Source organism: Sinocyclocheilus rhinocerous, unplaced genomic scaffold (assembly GCF_001515625.1).
Source record: "Sinocyclocheilus rhinocerous isolate Xijiao unplaced genomic scaffold, SAMN03320098_v1.1 scaffold919, whole genome shotgun sequence".
In the NCBI taxonomy this organism is placed as follows: domain Eukaryota; kingdom Metazoa; phylum Chordata; class Actinopteri; order Cypriniformes; family Cyprinidae; genus Sinocyclocheilus; species Sinocyclocheilus rhinocerous.
In genome coordinates, this window is record NW_015637585.1 from 2183990 (window position 1) to 2199155 (window position 15166).

The 15166-nt window shown below is 36.0% G+C and overlaps 2 protein-coding genes across 2 annotated transcripts in view; both read left to right on the top strand.

Annotated features, from left to right (window-relative positions):
- Nucleotides 1-6971, top strand: part of LOC107749103 (NACHT, LRR and PYD domains-containing protein 1b allele 2-like) — an 11343-nt gene extending 4372 nt beyond the window's left edge. The window contains exons 8-14 of the mRNA XM_016564168.1: nt 1676-1834; nt 2618-2707; nt 3127-4014; nt 4728-4774; nt 5231-5479; nt 5580-5631; nt 6382-6971. Of these exons, the coding sequence (XP_016419654.1) occupies nt 1676-1834; nt 2618-2707; nt 3127-4014; nt 4728-4774; nt 5231-5479; nt 5580-5593 (1447 nt within the window). The 3' untranslated portion in view covers nt 5594-5631; nt 6382-6971. The remainder of the gene's footprint in view (nt 1-1675; nt 1835-2617; nt 2708-3126; nt 4015-4727; nt 4775-5230; nt 5480-5579; nt 5632-6381) is intronic.
- A 2385-nt stretch (nt 6972-9356) lies between these two features.
- Nucleotides 9357-15166, top strand: part of LOC107749210 (NACHT, LRR and PYD domains-containing protein 1b allele 2-like) — an 11503-nt gene continuing 5693 nt past the window's right edge. The window contains exons 1-10 of the mRNA XM_016564306.1: nt 9357-9496; nt 10834-11079; nt 11226-11279; nt 11391-11639; nt 11807-11811; nt 12184-13439; nt 13839-13916; nt 14044-14118; nt 14266-14409; nt 14512-14667. Coding sequence (XP_016419792.1) covers nt 9463-9496; nt 10834-11079; nt 11226-11279; nt 11391-11639; nt 11807-11811; nt 12184-13439; nt 13839-13916; nt 14044-14118; nt 14266-14409; nt 14512-14667 — 2297 coding nt within the window. The 5' untranslated portion in view covers nt 9357-9462. The remainder of the gene's footprint in view (nt 9497-10833; nt 11080-11225; nt 11280-11390; nt 11640-11806; nt 11812-12183; nt 13440-13838; nt 13917-14043; nt 14119-14265; nt 14410-14511; nt 14668-15166) is intronic.

Sequence of the window (15166 nt, forward strand, 5' to 3'; positions counted from 1 at the left end):
TGACTGTCCCATTGACTGCCAAGTAAATAACACTGTCGAGGTCCAGAAAAGTATGAAAGACATCGTCAAAATAGTCCATCTGCCATCAGTGGTTCAAACTGAATTCAATGAAGCGACGACAACACTTTTTCTGCGCAAAGAAAACAAAAATAACGACTTTATTCAACAATTCGTCTGTAGCGCCATTTTGGAGAGTATCCGCTGGACGCAAATAGGGTACGCTGTTCTGTGTCAGCCGCACCACAAGGATACGTTTTCTACGTTTATTTACACTTTGATTTGAACTAAAACAACGTATCCGTGTGGTGCGGCTGACACAGAACAGCATACGCTATTTGCGTCCAGCGGATACTCTCCAAAATGGTGCTACGGAGGAGACGAATCGTTGAATAAAGTCGTTATTTTTGTTTTCTCCACATACAAAAAGTAGTCTCGTCGCTTCATAACATTCAGATTGAACCACTGATGGCAGATGGACTATTCTGATGATGTCTTTCATGCTTTTCTAGGCCTTGACAGTGTAATTTACTTGCCAGTCAATGGGACAGTCACAAGCCTCCCGGTTTTCATTCAAAATATCTTAAATTGTGTTCTGAAGACGAACGAAGCTTTTACGGGTTTGGAACGACATAGGGGTGGAGTAAACCTTTAAAGTGAAAGCTGACTAATAATAAACCTAATGCTGTTAAAAAAACTGTATCTCACTACTTTTGACTGAATAATGTTTGTAACTCAAATAAGGATTAATCTATATTTAATTTATGCAGTGAAGACTATGAAGACTATTTTACATTTTATTACTTTATTAATTTCTGTACCTGAAACCTATCTGAAAAACCTGAAAAGCACTGCTGATTTCATTTGTGTCTTTGTATTTATTTTCTGCTATTGCTTGTAATTTGGAAAGGATACTTAACACTTAGCCCTGCGTGTCTGCATGTGACCCAGACTGCAATGTATAGTAGCAGCCAAAAAAATATATTTGTATAAATGTATATTTATTTTGTAATCCCCCCCCCCTATATCTACCTAATTTTTGTTGTTTCCTAATGAGGATTTACACTATATTTTATTCATTGCACATTTTAGCACAGACTGAAAGACTTTCTTGACTGTTGTCATGTCAAAAAGTTTTCTGATCTCATGTGACTTGACTTTATCCATTTATTTATTTTTCTTTATTATTTAAAAAAAAAATTGTTTTTTTTGTTGTTGTGAATATTCCAGTTGGGGTACAGGATGTGTAAATTTCAGATAAATATTCATGTTATATATTTTGGATGCATTTGTGAGTTAATAAAACTGTAACTGTTTGTGTAAAATAGGCATATAATATCATAATATCGATAAATCGATCAGTATACTTCTGAGTTGAATCATATGGTAATTGTATCTTAGAATTTTTTGAGGTATCTGCAAATATCGTATCACTGGGTATGAGAATCGATATTATATCATACTGTGATGAAACGTCCGATTTACACCCCTACTAGCCATGATGTGCATGTACAACATTTTACAGTAAATGCCTCACTATTCATTTATTTCTGTTTAAAATGTGAGTGGACAACAATTAGTTTATGCACTAGGCAAGTGTTAAATGACCAGTTAAGATATTTGGTCACTTGTGTTTGACATGATTTTTATATAGTTATATTTATGTGCTTCTTTGCAGTTCTCCAGAGTGTAATGAGCAAGCGGATGCTCTGTTTACTTTCCTGCACTCTGTGTGTGATCTGAAGAGTGTGGAGCTGATCATCTTCAGTCTGAATCAGAGCTGGGCTCTCAGGATTCTCGCTCTCATCCAGGCCTGCAGCAGTCTGCAAGAAATCTGGTAAGACTGAGACGTGGAACAAAGCCAGTCAATGTTGGATTACTCAATTATGAGTAATTGGCTTGCCAAATATGTTTCTTAATTTCTACAGAAAGTGTTGTGTCCTGTCACGAATTGCCAGTTGGATTGCCTTTGATAGCCACCAGAGAGCACTCCTGTCTTTATCTCATCATGGACAGCATTTCCAATAATCCACTGCTTATTATGACTTATTATGCCTAAATACTTTAAGCTGTTTCTCATTAACCTTGTTAACTTTGCCTGTATAAGGCCTGTGTTTCTGTGTTTTCACACATTCTCTGTGATGTCTTGCATGTTGTTGCACTGCATTTCTGAGTGTTCTCTCTGGCTACCAGTTTTATGGTTTTGATCTTCTGAAGACGTGCAGTTTTGAAACAGTTCAGTTTTTTTTTTTTTTTTTGCATAGATATTCTAGAGAAACATGGATGGCACTATCTTACAATGTTGCGCTTTGGTGTTCCAAAATTTACCAATAGTTGAGTACGATTTTGCCTGTTTATATTTTGTATACTTGTGTTTGCTAAATTTATTTGTCACACATTATTTACCTCATATTTACATTTTTATAATATACATTTAAATGCTTTATTTTTCTGCAGTAAATTTGAGTCCAGTGTGTTGCCAGTTTGATTCCAATGTGAGTTTTTGGGTGGGGGGACGCCAATCTATAATCTTGATGACAATGTTTGGACCAGCTCTGATTATTGTGACAACTATTTGCTAATTGGTCTTTGATTACATTGCTAAAATGTTGTATTGTAGTGTCCGTGCCACTGGTTTGCTGCTGGAGGTGGGACTCGAGTTACTGTATGAATCACTGACAGATTCACACTGCTCTGTGATCATTGAAGGGTATGTATGTATGTGCTCAATATCTGTGGATTTAACTTTTTATGCATTTACTGATACAAAAATTAGTTTTTAGCTTTATCATCGTTTGTTTTCAGATGCCGATTCACACTTGTGATCATTGAAGGGTATGTATGTATGTGCTCAATATCTGTGGATTTAACTTTTTATGCATTTACTGATACAAAAATTAGTTTTTAGCTTTATCATCGTTTGTTTTCAGATGCCATATCTTTAAATATATATATATATATATATATTTTTATATTTTATTTTATTTTTTTTATGCAATGGAATTCAGATATTTTCTTTAACTGTCAGGATCTAATTCAATTCTGACAGCTTGTCGGCAAGATCTAACAGTGTCTAAAAATGTCCAAATGCTTTTTGTTGCCACTGTATATATTTCATTCTGTCTGTAGGCCAACCATCTCTGACTCTGAACCATCTGGACTGAATCTTCAGCCGCTCCCAGTGTGTCAGTCTTGTGTTCACATTGTTGACTCTGATCAGTGGGTTCAGGTGGAGCCGTCAGTCTGTACAGATGAAGGAGGCTCAGAGTTCAGGATCAGCACTCCGGCGGGTCGATTCGAGTGCAGCAGGACCAGAATGCGATGGGTCTGTGCTGGTGACGTCACTCTCCAGTACCGTGCAGTGGATGGACGTTTCCTCAGAGCAGATCTGGAGAGACTTCAGTGTGAGCGGATTGGTCCTGTGATTGATGTGACCGTGATCTCAGGGAAACTGGAGGAGGCCCATCTGCCTCATTACGCCTGTTTGGCAGAGTCAGACCCCTCTCTCACAGAGGCTGTGAAGGTCCTCAGCAAAAGCGATGAAGGAATATCTTTACAATCTGTAGAGCTGACCCGTTATCATGCCAAAATGGTCCAACCATCCTTCTCTCTCATAACTCTAATCATAAGCTGGTTCATAAAGTGGGAAGAACACTGTGATCTTCTTCTCTACATGCGGTGTAAAGAACCTCTCTTTCTTCACATCTACTTTTTTCCAATGAATGACACTTGTTCAAAAGAAAAAGTTGAGCAGCATGAAAAATCAAGTCTTTTGATCAGCCATCCCAGACCTGACAGACCATTTCGGTTGAAAACGCCTCACCTTCTTGAGGTTCCTGGTGCATCTGTCCATCCCATAGAGGGGATTTCATTTAGAACTGATATTGACCCAAACTTCTTCAAGGTCAGGCAACATCAGGATGGTCCCATACAAATGAATCTTATCAGAGAGGAAGACAGGAAGTCTGTGTGGACTGCCACAATATGGAAAGAAGAATTTGGCCAGTTAAATCCAATGTAAGTCCAAGATGAGCCGCAACTGAATTCTGATATTGATAAAGTTCTTTTTTTTTTTTTTTTAAACGCTGATAAGCTCTCACACAAAAGACTTAAAAAAGGCTAAAAATGTGAAGAGCATTGCAGATAAACTGAACAGAATAGCTTGACCAGTCAGGATAGTATGAGAACTACAGTGTATTCAAATGGTATGATTGCAGATGCTTAATTTTTCTCGATAGCCAGCCAACATACTGTATCATGAAATCATGTTAGTTATCTTTGAAAAGATGCCAACAATGTTGCTATTTAGTTATAAAATGTAAGATAGAACTGATATGTGAACTGAACTGAAAATATATTAATTAAAAACTACAGGTGTTGAACTGCAGTGTTTAACTTCATTTTAATGTATCACCCAGTTCATCATGGTTTAGGTCAATTTATTTTATAGTTTAATTTCTTTTCAAAAAGATAAATGATTGTACCCTATTTGTGGGCACTGGATAAATCTTTGATTAAAACATGGCATGCATTAATCACACTATTGCCAGATGGGTTTGCAACTTGGACCATCATATTGTGCTTTACCTTAAATTGATGTTGTTTTCTCAAATTGGAACTCGCCTCATTTATGTGGGACAGCAAAGCGTTGAAATGAGTAGATCTCAACAACTTCACACTAATTAAAATCTTAATAGATTTTTTGTATTTTATATTTGTGGGTTTTGCAGGTTAGGTGAGCGCAGCCATGAAGAAGAGGAGCGGAATCCACCCAAAGGTTATATCTGTCTGTCCTTATAGTTTTGGAGAAGTTTTTCAGCTGTGTCTGTGCTATTAGGATAAACTATGTTTGTATGTGAATTGACATAAATGATGTAGACACCAGTTCTCAGATGCTGCATGTTCCTGTAGTATAGTAGAAAAATATGTCATTAAGCAAAGGCTACTTCACTCTGTTCTGCTCAGGTCAGTTTGGCTTGTTTGAGAACAGGACTGTTTGCTCAAAAGAGTACTTGCATAAAGAAATGTAAATAGAAAAGCCTGAGTGGGAGAACATGTACATGTCTTGGGTATTTTTGAGATCTCAATACTCAAAAAAAAAAATTTTCTTGCATATTTTCTGTTATGCCTTGTACAAAAAAAAAACTTGAGTTATTATAATATTACCTTCATGTAAACATTTGCATGATGAGTAAAAGTTCCAATGAAACCCATTTCTTTTCTTTTTTTCCAGAGACCCAATTTGTGGATGGGAACTATGCAGCACTTATTCAGAGGGTTACCTTAGTAATGGCAATAGCAGATGAGCTAAAAAATAAGGGTATGATACATGATGAAAAATATTCAGAGATCAGAGCAGAACAAACCAACCAGGGCAAAATGAGAAAGCTCTTTGAAGCGCTTAATGCTGGAGGACACAGAGTGAAAAATGCCTTTTATTATGCTCTGAGAAATCATGAACCATACCTCTTCAGAGACTTGGGTAAGAGAATCTACAGTTGGTGTTAATTAAATAAGTTTATAAACCTAAACCTACCTGTATGGTACACTAATATAACCTGTCCTGCGTTTGATGGTAACAGGTGGTGACAACTGAAAACATGAGCAGCCTATATCTGAAGAATCAGCTACACAGTGAGTGCACCCTTTTGTCATGTGCATATTATATACTGTTTTAGTATATATGTCAAACACTTGCAGTAATGTTTTATCTTAAGACCAAAGCTAATTTGTAATTTTGTACAGATTGCTGATATTCTGTCCTGGGTGCTCAGCAGACAGTATTGTGCATTCCTGTAGTGCAAAAAGCTGCATAAATATATTATTTAGTCAAATGTATTTTGAGATTAAAGTTTAGAACACACCAATAAGTAGAGGGAGAGTGGAAACGGTTGCAACAAGGGTCTGTTGCAACTTGGCTTATTCCTTCTATCAGGAATGAGCTACAGTAATGATACTGCACATGCATACTACACACATGCTCAATTAGCCTCTCATCCTTCCTGGAAAAAAAGCAGCCACATGTCCCCCAGCATGCTGTCATTATCACAACATTGATGTAAAAGCTTGCCATAACATAACAAAATTGTAATTTTATGGATTAATAGAAACCCTTTCAATTTCAGGTATCTCCCCTTTTTAAGTAAATGTTGACTAATTTCCTTCTCTATTACCTTCTCTCTATCACTCGCACATAAGCTACATAACATGCACATACAAACACAAACGACACACAAATAATGACTTTCCTGCATATCCAGATGAACACCTGGAATACTTTCCAGCATTCACTTACACACACACACACACACACAGAGAGAGTGCTGGTTGGATAAACTGCTTAGAGTAGTCTTAAAAGTTAGTGATCTAATTTTTTTCTTCAAGAATGAAGACCCCTGCACTCAAGAAACAGAAGACGACCCCTGCAACTACGACACAGAAACAGACGTGAGAAGACAACAGATGCAAGATGCAGCCACTTGAACATGAATGAATGCTAAAAATGCAGTTAAAGGAGTTCAAAGTTTTCCAGAAAACTGATAGGATTTTTTTATTTTGTGAGGCACAAAAAAAATTTATCAATGTGCATCCAAACAGGGCTGAGACTTTGTTTCAAACTGGACAAAAGCATAAGACACCACAAATGGCTTCAACTTTGATAAAGTTTTTATTTTTTTAATTTTTTAATTGGTGTTATCTTATTAAAAGCGTTAAGAACGTTACCGCCATTGCAGACAAACAATGAAATATATTCTGAAATCACACATTATAATTTAACCAGTGAAGCCAGCATGAGAAGGATCTGCAGCATAGTGCGTAAAGGTAGAGACAGTGATTCTTCTGGAAGAAGATCCTGAACTTTTAAGCCATCTGCCTTTACCTGACTCTTAACCTTTTTTGCTTGATGATTCTACATTGTATTCAGTGTTGGGAAGGTTACTTTGGAAATGTAATAGGTTACAGATGACAAGTTACCCTATTTAAAATGTAATAGTAGTGTAACTTTTTCAATTACTTTATTAAAGTAATGTAACTGATTACTTTTCTAAATTTCTAATGAATGTTTTCAAATGTTAATAATTTTCAAACATTTACACCATGCAGGATTAACCGTACAGTAGTGCTCAACACTGATTACTGTCAGACTTTCAAAATCCTTCACTTCAATTAAGATGATAAAATTTGAACACATCCACCACAAAATCAGACTTTAGTATTGCCTTCATAATGGGCTTTGTAAATCTATGTTTGTCATACAGTACATACGGTGTATAATTTAAAAATATTCTGATTAATAATAATCATAATAAAACTAGCTTTGACCAAAGTGTGTTTGAATAACAGTACAGCTTTCTTCTTTGGATTCTTTTTGCATTAATTGAGGTTGCTTTTTTGACCATACCTTTTGATTATACATTGGATACTAGAGACTTTGTAGATTTTATTTCAGTTTGATTTGATACAAGAACTTGGTTTGAATGGAAATGAGAAACTGTCACACAGACCTGGCAACAGCATACCTACTTCCTTTTTACAAAGACAACCAGTTGAAACTAAAATCAGCCTAATGACCAGCTCAGTATTAAAAACTCCACTTTTTTTATATTAATATCAGTAATTAATATTACTATAATATTGTTTTAGTGATTGCTGTGTTGCTAGGCCTTTTTGTACATCTTAGCAGAGGCTTTAGGATAATATCAGGCGGCAACCTCCCACTCTCTCTCGTGAAGCCAACAAGGAAGTGACTTAAACTGTAATTCATGAACTGTGAGTTTAACTACAAAGCAGGGACTGCCACCACAAAAATAAATGAAGCATAAAAAGTTACTTTTTTTTTATACCTCTAAATTAGTTTTTCTCCTCTAAAACCTGCTGTCTGCCACAGGGCTCTACTTCCTCACATGTGGAATAAGGACAAAACTGAGAATGTGTGAAGTGAATTATAGGTGATTTGTAACTTGTTCCTTATTTGGGAAGCTGGAAGTGTTACAACTGACCTGTGTTACAACCATCCCCGGTCTCCCCCTCTCTATAAAATGTGTAAGTGTTCAATAATTCAATGTTGTATTTATAATTAGTTATTTATATTTCATTATATTATTCATTTATATTATTTAACAAACAAATCTAAATTAACATGTATCAAATATGTTTTTGCTGATATTATAATTTGACATTTTTAACAAAGCCAGATATTATAAAAACAATTAATTAAAAGACATTAAAAGTGCCAATGTGAAGACTACTCAAAAGTTCACTTCCTCTGTTTTCTCTGCATTATTCCGGATGTTCCTAAATTTGTTAAACCACCACGTCACCCGGTGTTGTCAACTTAGCAATTTTGTTGCTAAATTTAGCAACTTTTCTGACTACCCCAGCAACTTTCTCTTCCAAAGCACGCAACAGATGTAGCTATTTTTAAAATGTATTTGGCAACTTTAAGCAACTTTTGATAAGTGCTTCAAACTATAAAAAGGCACACATTTTCCATCTAAATTACACAAAAAGAGGAAACCAAAGATGCCTAGCAGTACACATTATGTGAATTAAGTTAGCTGCTATCTGCAATTGTTTAATAATAATTGAATACTTGTTCATTTATGATACACCTTGTTAGTAGCTTGTAACTGTAATTGTTGATCAGTTAGTACAATGTAAGAAAAATATCTAGAAAAATGTAAAAGGTACTAGTAATTTTCCAGGACATTATCCATTAGGCCTATCCATTATTCGTTGCAACCCTGTAACCCCAAAACACAAAATATAATGTATAATCTAATAAAATGCATGTAAAAAAAAAAAAAACCTGTGAAAAATCAATACGGAAAATTCCTTCATAAGTAGATTGTGCCCTATTTTTACTGACTTTTCTGTAGCATACTAACTACTAATACACTTAAAACTGTAATTGGGTGCGTTTTATTTACTATCTAATAAAAAAACTTTAACTAATCGTTAAAAAACGTGTAAGTGTTCAATAATTCAATGTTGTATTTATAATTAGTTATTTATATTTCATTATATTATTCATTTATATTATTTAACAAACAAATCTAAATTAACATGTATCAAATATGTTTTTGCTGATATTTGTGACACAATTTTGCATCGTGATTACGTAATAGGCGTCATTTAGCAACTTTTAGCAACAAATCGACCTTCCTTTAGCAACTTCCCCTGAAAATTAGTTGGCAACACTGTATTCATTTATATTATTTAACAAACAAATCTAAATTAACATGTATCAAATATATTTTTGCTGATATTTGTGACACAATTTTGCATCGTGATTACGTAATAGGCGTCATTTAGCAACTTTTAGCAACAAATCGACCTTCCTTTAGCAACTTCCCCTGAAAATCAAGTTGGCAAAACTGACCACACCCATCCTGGAAAATATATTCTACACTCACGGAAACCCAGCACCGAGGAAATATATGTTCCTTTGGACTTCGATGTTGGATGTTCTATAGGCTGGACGCGATGTCAGATCACGGTAAGGGTAGAACATTTGTTGTAGCCTATATTGAGTTTTAAACGCTCAAGTCTCCTCCTTGACTTTGATGTTCAAACTGAGCACGCGCACTTTCTGCAGGACTCGAGCATCGCGTCCGTTATATCGGAAATTCTTGTTAGCATAAGCGAGTGCATTGAGAACAAAACGAGAAAAAACTGCGTTATTAACAATAGGTTTTGATTTATTATTTAATAAAGTTACGTCTTACTCTGTCCCACTTTTGTTCAGTTCATGTGCTGCGAATGGACTGAAAATTTTTTCTTTGGATTGCAACTCATTATCACAAGGGTATTGAGATTATGCCCACTGTCTTTTTTTTAAAAGCAGGCTTACATCTGTTTGTGTGTGTGTGTGTGTGTGTGTGTATGTGTGCGCGCGTTTTTGTGACAAATGAGGACATAAATTTGTATAATGACAAGGGTATGACATAGGTATTACAAGGAGAAGGTGACTTTTCAGGACATTACCCCATGTCCCCACTTTTCAAAACGCATATAAATCACACAGAATGGAGTGTATTGAAAATATGAAATAGCACAAAGTTTCCTGTGAGGGGTAGGGTTGGTGTAGGGCAATAGCACATACAGTTTGTACAGTATAAAAACCATTACGCCTATGGGATGTCCCCACTTTTCACAAAAACAAACATGTGTGTGTGTGTGTGTGTGTAGGAGAGAGAGGGAGAACTAGATATGTTTGAAAATCTTAACAGCAGCATCAAATGTAACTGATTTTAAAAGCAAGTATATCTATATTGTATGGACAATATGTCTGTACCATATTTTTGATTTTCATGGGAATTTTATTATTTACAAAAATGTCAAATTTAGCTCTGTCCTACATTTTGCACACAACCCTGTTACCACGTAATTATCCTTCTACAAATAAAGCTACATTCCACATTTATAGCAAAAACTCATTTATAAGTAACTACAAACCACTGTTTGGTCCTGGACTGAGTGTGTAATTTAGACTATAGGCTATTTGTAACTTTGTCTCCTGCATTTTTATTATTCTACATTTATTAATAGTTCAAAACCAAAACGAAGATTCCGTCCATTTATCAACCCTAGCAAACTACAAAAAGCCATTCAAGTACCATTTTTGCCTAACATATTCTTTTGTGTTCCTCAAGATAATAAAACAGCCTTTAAATGACATGAGTGAGTATAAATGATCAAAGTTTTTTTATTTTATTTATTTATTTTTTTTTTTGCACAACCTACTTTTAATCACAAATCTATGTTGTAAATGTTTAGAAAAAGGCTTTAATCATTTGGAGATGGGAAATAATCTCTTCATGTCTTCTTCTCCAGAGGCCCGATATGTAGACACGCACAGGGCTGAGCTCATCCAGAGCGTCCAGAGAGTGATGGTGGTGACACGCAATCTGCTGTCAGAGGGCAGGATCAATGTGGAGACATATTCACAGATCAGGAGAGCTGGGACCAAACAGGACAGAATGAGAAAGCTTTATGAAGCACTGGATGAAGGAGGAGCTGAAATTAAATCTGCGTTTTACGCTGCACTGAGGAAGTGTGAACCAGACCTTACTTTCCTGGGTAAAGACACCACAGAAAATAATCTATCCAAAAGTTTACCAAGAATATAAGTAAAGAAACGTGCCATATCATCCCTTAATACACTTTATATTGGTTATGCTTAACACTCTGAAGTAAATGTATCTCTCTCCTTCTCTCCTTAATAGGTTATTCGTTTGAACCAGCTTGTATTGCTCTTCGAATTGATCCATTCCTGAAACGTAAGTGTAAATGCTTCATCACTGATCTACTTTGTACGTGAAAATGCTTGAAACTTTCAATAATTTTGAGAAAACAAGGTAATAATATGTCCCTGATGCTGTCATCTCCAGAAGCCCAGTTTGTAGATAGGAACAGGTCTGAGCTCATCCAGAGAGTTACAATGGTGATGCCAGTGATGGATGAGCTGCTGGCACAACACGAGCTCAATGATCAGACATATACACGGATTAGGAGAGCACCAACCAACCGTGAGCAAATGACAGAGCTTTATACCGCACTGGATGAAGGAGGGAATAAAGTGAAATCTGCCTTTTATTTTGCTCTGAGGAAGCATGAACCACACCTGCTCTGTTACCTGGGTAAATATCTGAATATCTATCTATCTATCTATCTATCTATCTATCTGTTCATTTGTTACCTTTCTCGGTATATGAATTCAGCATTAATTTCTTTAATTACAATTGATTTTATTTCTATTTTCATTCAATACAATTCAAATTGAATTTCTGAACCCTGTTTGCTACAGTACCTGTAATTTTAAAGGCATTCAAAAACGCTCTGAATAGATCTTTTTTACATTTCTCAGCAGCGGAAGTCGTCATAGTTGGGTTAACTTAAAGAGTTTATGTTTTGCATTCCCATTTGCTCCAATATGACTTTCAATAAAAGGAAAATAATTGAGAGAGACTGATAATAACGGCAGTCAGAAGAGAGAACGATGTCAAATGTACCATCCCTCCCATAGACGCTGCATTAGAAACACCCGCGCATTAGCGTAAACAAGTTTTTTTTGTAATTTGATGCTGAGGTAATATAATACAAAGAATAATGTTATAAATGTACATACATTTTTCAAAAAAATACAAATATTAAAACATTTCAAGGATTTACGATGCTGATGAGGTGAAGTGTCTTTCCCAGAAGATGAGTTTGATTCAGCTCTTGAGCTGGAGTTACAGCATAACATATCAGATCTCACAGATACTAGAGTTAACACCAGATAAAGTCCTCATCCTCATTGATGGAATTGATGAGTTCTCATTCGATCCACATATTCAAATATCATCACCCACTAAATCATCGCAGCAAGCTCTACCAATGGACATTCTCAGGAGTCTGCTGAATGGACAGATCCTGCCTGAGTCTTTCCTGCTGGTTACCACCAGATCAGATGCTGGTACAGTGATGAATCTCCTCAAGGGTCCTCAGCCAGCCACTGAGATTGTGGGCTTCTCTGAGAGAGGGGTGCAGGAGTACTTCCAGAAGTTCTTTCAGGATGAGCAGCTCTTCAGGAAAACATATGAGAGTCTGAAGACAAATGAAAGCCTCCTGACTGCCTGCTCTGTGCCTTTGCTGTGTTGGATGGTCTGTTTTTGTCTGAAGAAACACTATACAGATGATGATCATGTGATGAGAGAACTAAAGACAACCACCTCCATTTATGTGCAGTTTGTGTCCACTCTATTGGAGCATCATGATCAGAGTCAGTCTGTCCTCAGGAGTCTGGGTCAGCTGGCAGAGGAAGGGATACTGGATGAAGAAGTCTTCTTTGACAAGAAGGCCGTGTTCAAGACAGGTTTAGATGCTGAAAGTAGCCTGTTCCTGCATGAATCTGATATTCAAGATTTAAGGAAAAGAGCACTCAAGTTTATGCACCTCAGCTTTCAGGAGTTCTTCATGGCTCTTTATTATATGTTTCTGAATGAAGAAGAGTCCCAGAGGAACATCAGAGACATCTTAACTGCTGAGAGAGTGAAAGGTAGACTAACAAATTCCATCGCTTCAGTGCTTCTGTTTCTCTGTGGTCTCTCTAATGAAGACTCAAGCAACTCACTCTTTGAAAAGCACAACTGGACTGTTCCTTACATCATAAGAAAAGAAATGGAGAGCACAATCCTTACACTTCAGGATGAAGATAAACTATTTGCTCTCCAGTGTCTGTATGAGCTCCAGGATGAGGAGTTTGTGAGGAGAGCTTTAGGAGATTGGGTATCCCTGGATCTGTCTAACATTTCTCTGAGGAGCACAGACTGCTGGGTGCTGCTGTACTGTCTTCAGTGCTGTCCACACATCAGATACCTGAACCTCATGTACTGTGATTTAACAGCTGAGAAACTCAAGATTCTTCAGCCAGCACTCTGTATGTGTGAGACTCTGAGGTCAGTGTGTTTGCAGAGCAGTTTGTGTGATGTACAGTAAATACTTACCTGTGCATAAGTATGATCATAAGTGTTTATATATTGCTGGATTGAGGGGTCATAAGATGAACAACCAAAATGTCCTTGATATTTTGAGATAAAATAGTTAACTGTACTATGAAAACAGCCTCATTGAAGAAAAAAGACCATATTATCGAAGGATCAGGCATTTAAAATTTATAATATACTATATTTGGAAATGTGTGTTTTCATAGAATGTTGTTTACACAGAAAATTTAAAAGTCATGCCAGTAAAAAGGGCCCTTTTAACTCCATAAGTGTGTCTGAGAGAGGGTGAGAATTCCTCTACATAAGCAATAATATAAAATTTAGATCTGAATGATATATTTTTTATTATAGGTTGTCAGTGGACCATCTGCCTGAATTTGGAGATTTGATCAAGACTCTCTGTGAATTCAAATCATTGAAGGAACTGAAGTACTGTAACTTTTTCATCTCTAAACGGTCATAGCTAATGCTATTTTAAAGTGTTCTATAAATTGTGATTTTTTTATTTAACTTTTTTTTTAATACCAATATTTAGTGTTTTTGTTCTGACTTGTAGAGTTCAGGAGGATGAATACAGTGGTGAGAGTCCCAGGTGGTCACTTGACCTGTCTGTTGCACAGGAAGATTACCTGTAATTAACTTTTTTTTTCTTTTTTACAATTAAACTGTACTTAAACTAATAAAATAGCATAATATGTTTCAGAACACAACCAAAATCATTCATATTGAGTATACAATGCTGTTATCAAATTTTTCTCTTTATTTCTGTCTGTTTCAGGTTGTCTTTGAGCACCTCAGAGAAGAATCCATCATTTCCAACAGTCTTAAACATCAGTCTTACGTGTCCACAATCAGAGATATCCAGCACTGACTGGTCACTCTTCTTGCAGAAACTTAGCAAGGCAGGACAATTTGCTGAAGAGTAATGAAATTATTCATTTAATTTGGCTATTCAATTCAATTGGCTATTTGTCTCATCAGTAGCTTTACTTTAATTCATACATGTAACAATTAATTTTTGCAGCTCTTCAGCTCTTGATGAGTTTGTCAGTTTGCTGCTGTCTTCATTTTACTTTGGCGGTCTGAAAAAGTTGAATCTGAAGGTGGCCAGCTTTAATGAGAGCTGGGCTTCTGGGATAATTTCTCTTGTCCAGACCTGCACCAGTCTACAGCAGCTCAGGTAGGAATAGGCATACACTGATTTCTATTGATTTCTTTTGTATCATCAAGACATTACAAAAAATAATCAGGATTTTTTTTCCACACTGTTTTCCATAAATGAACTCAAGGAAGAATATTTTTATTGGAAACAGCCTTCAAATGTTCACATATACTCACTTGATTATATCTTAACGTAAACAATTGAGAAAGAAAACACGTGTATCAGAATACTGGATCTGCATTTTATCTTAAAGGGTTAGTTAACCCAAAAATGAAAATTCTGTCATTAATTACTCACCCTCATGTCGATCCAAACTCGTAAGACCTTCGTTCATCTTCGGAACACAAATTAAGATATTTTTGATGGAATCTGAAAGCTCTGACCCTCCATAGACAGCAATGATATTACCATGATTAATGCACAGAAACGTAGCAAGGACATCGGTAAAATAGCCCATGTGACATCAGGGGTTCAACCGTAATTTTACGAAGCTACGAGAATACTTTTTGTGCGCAAA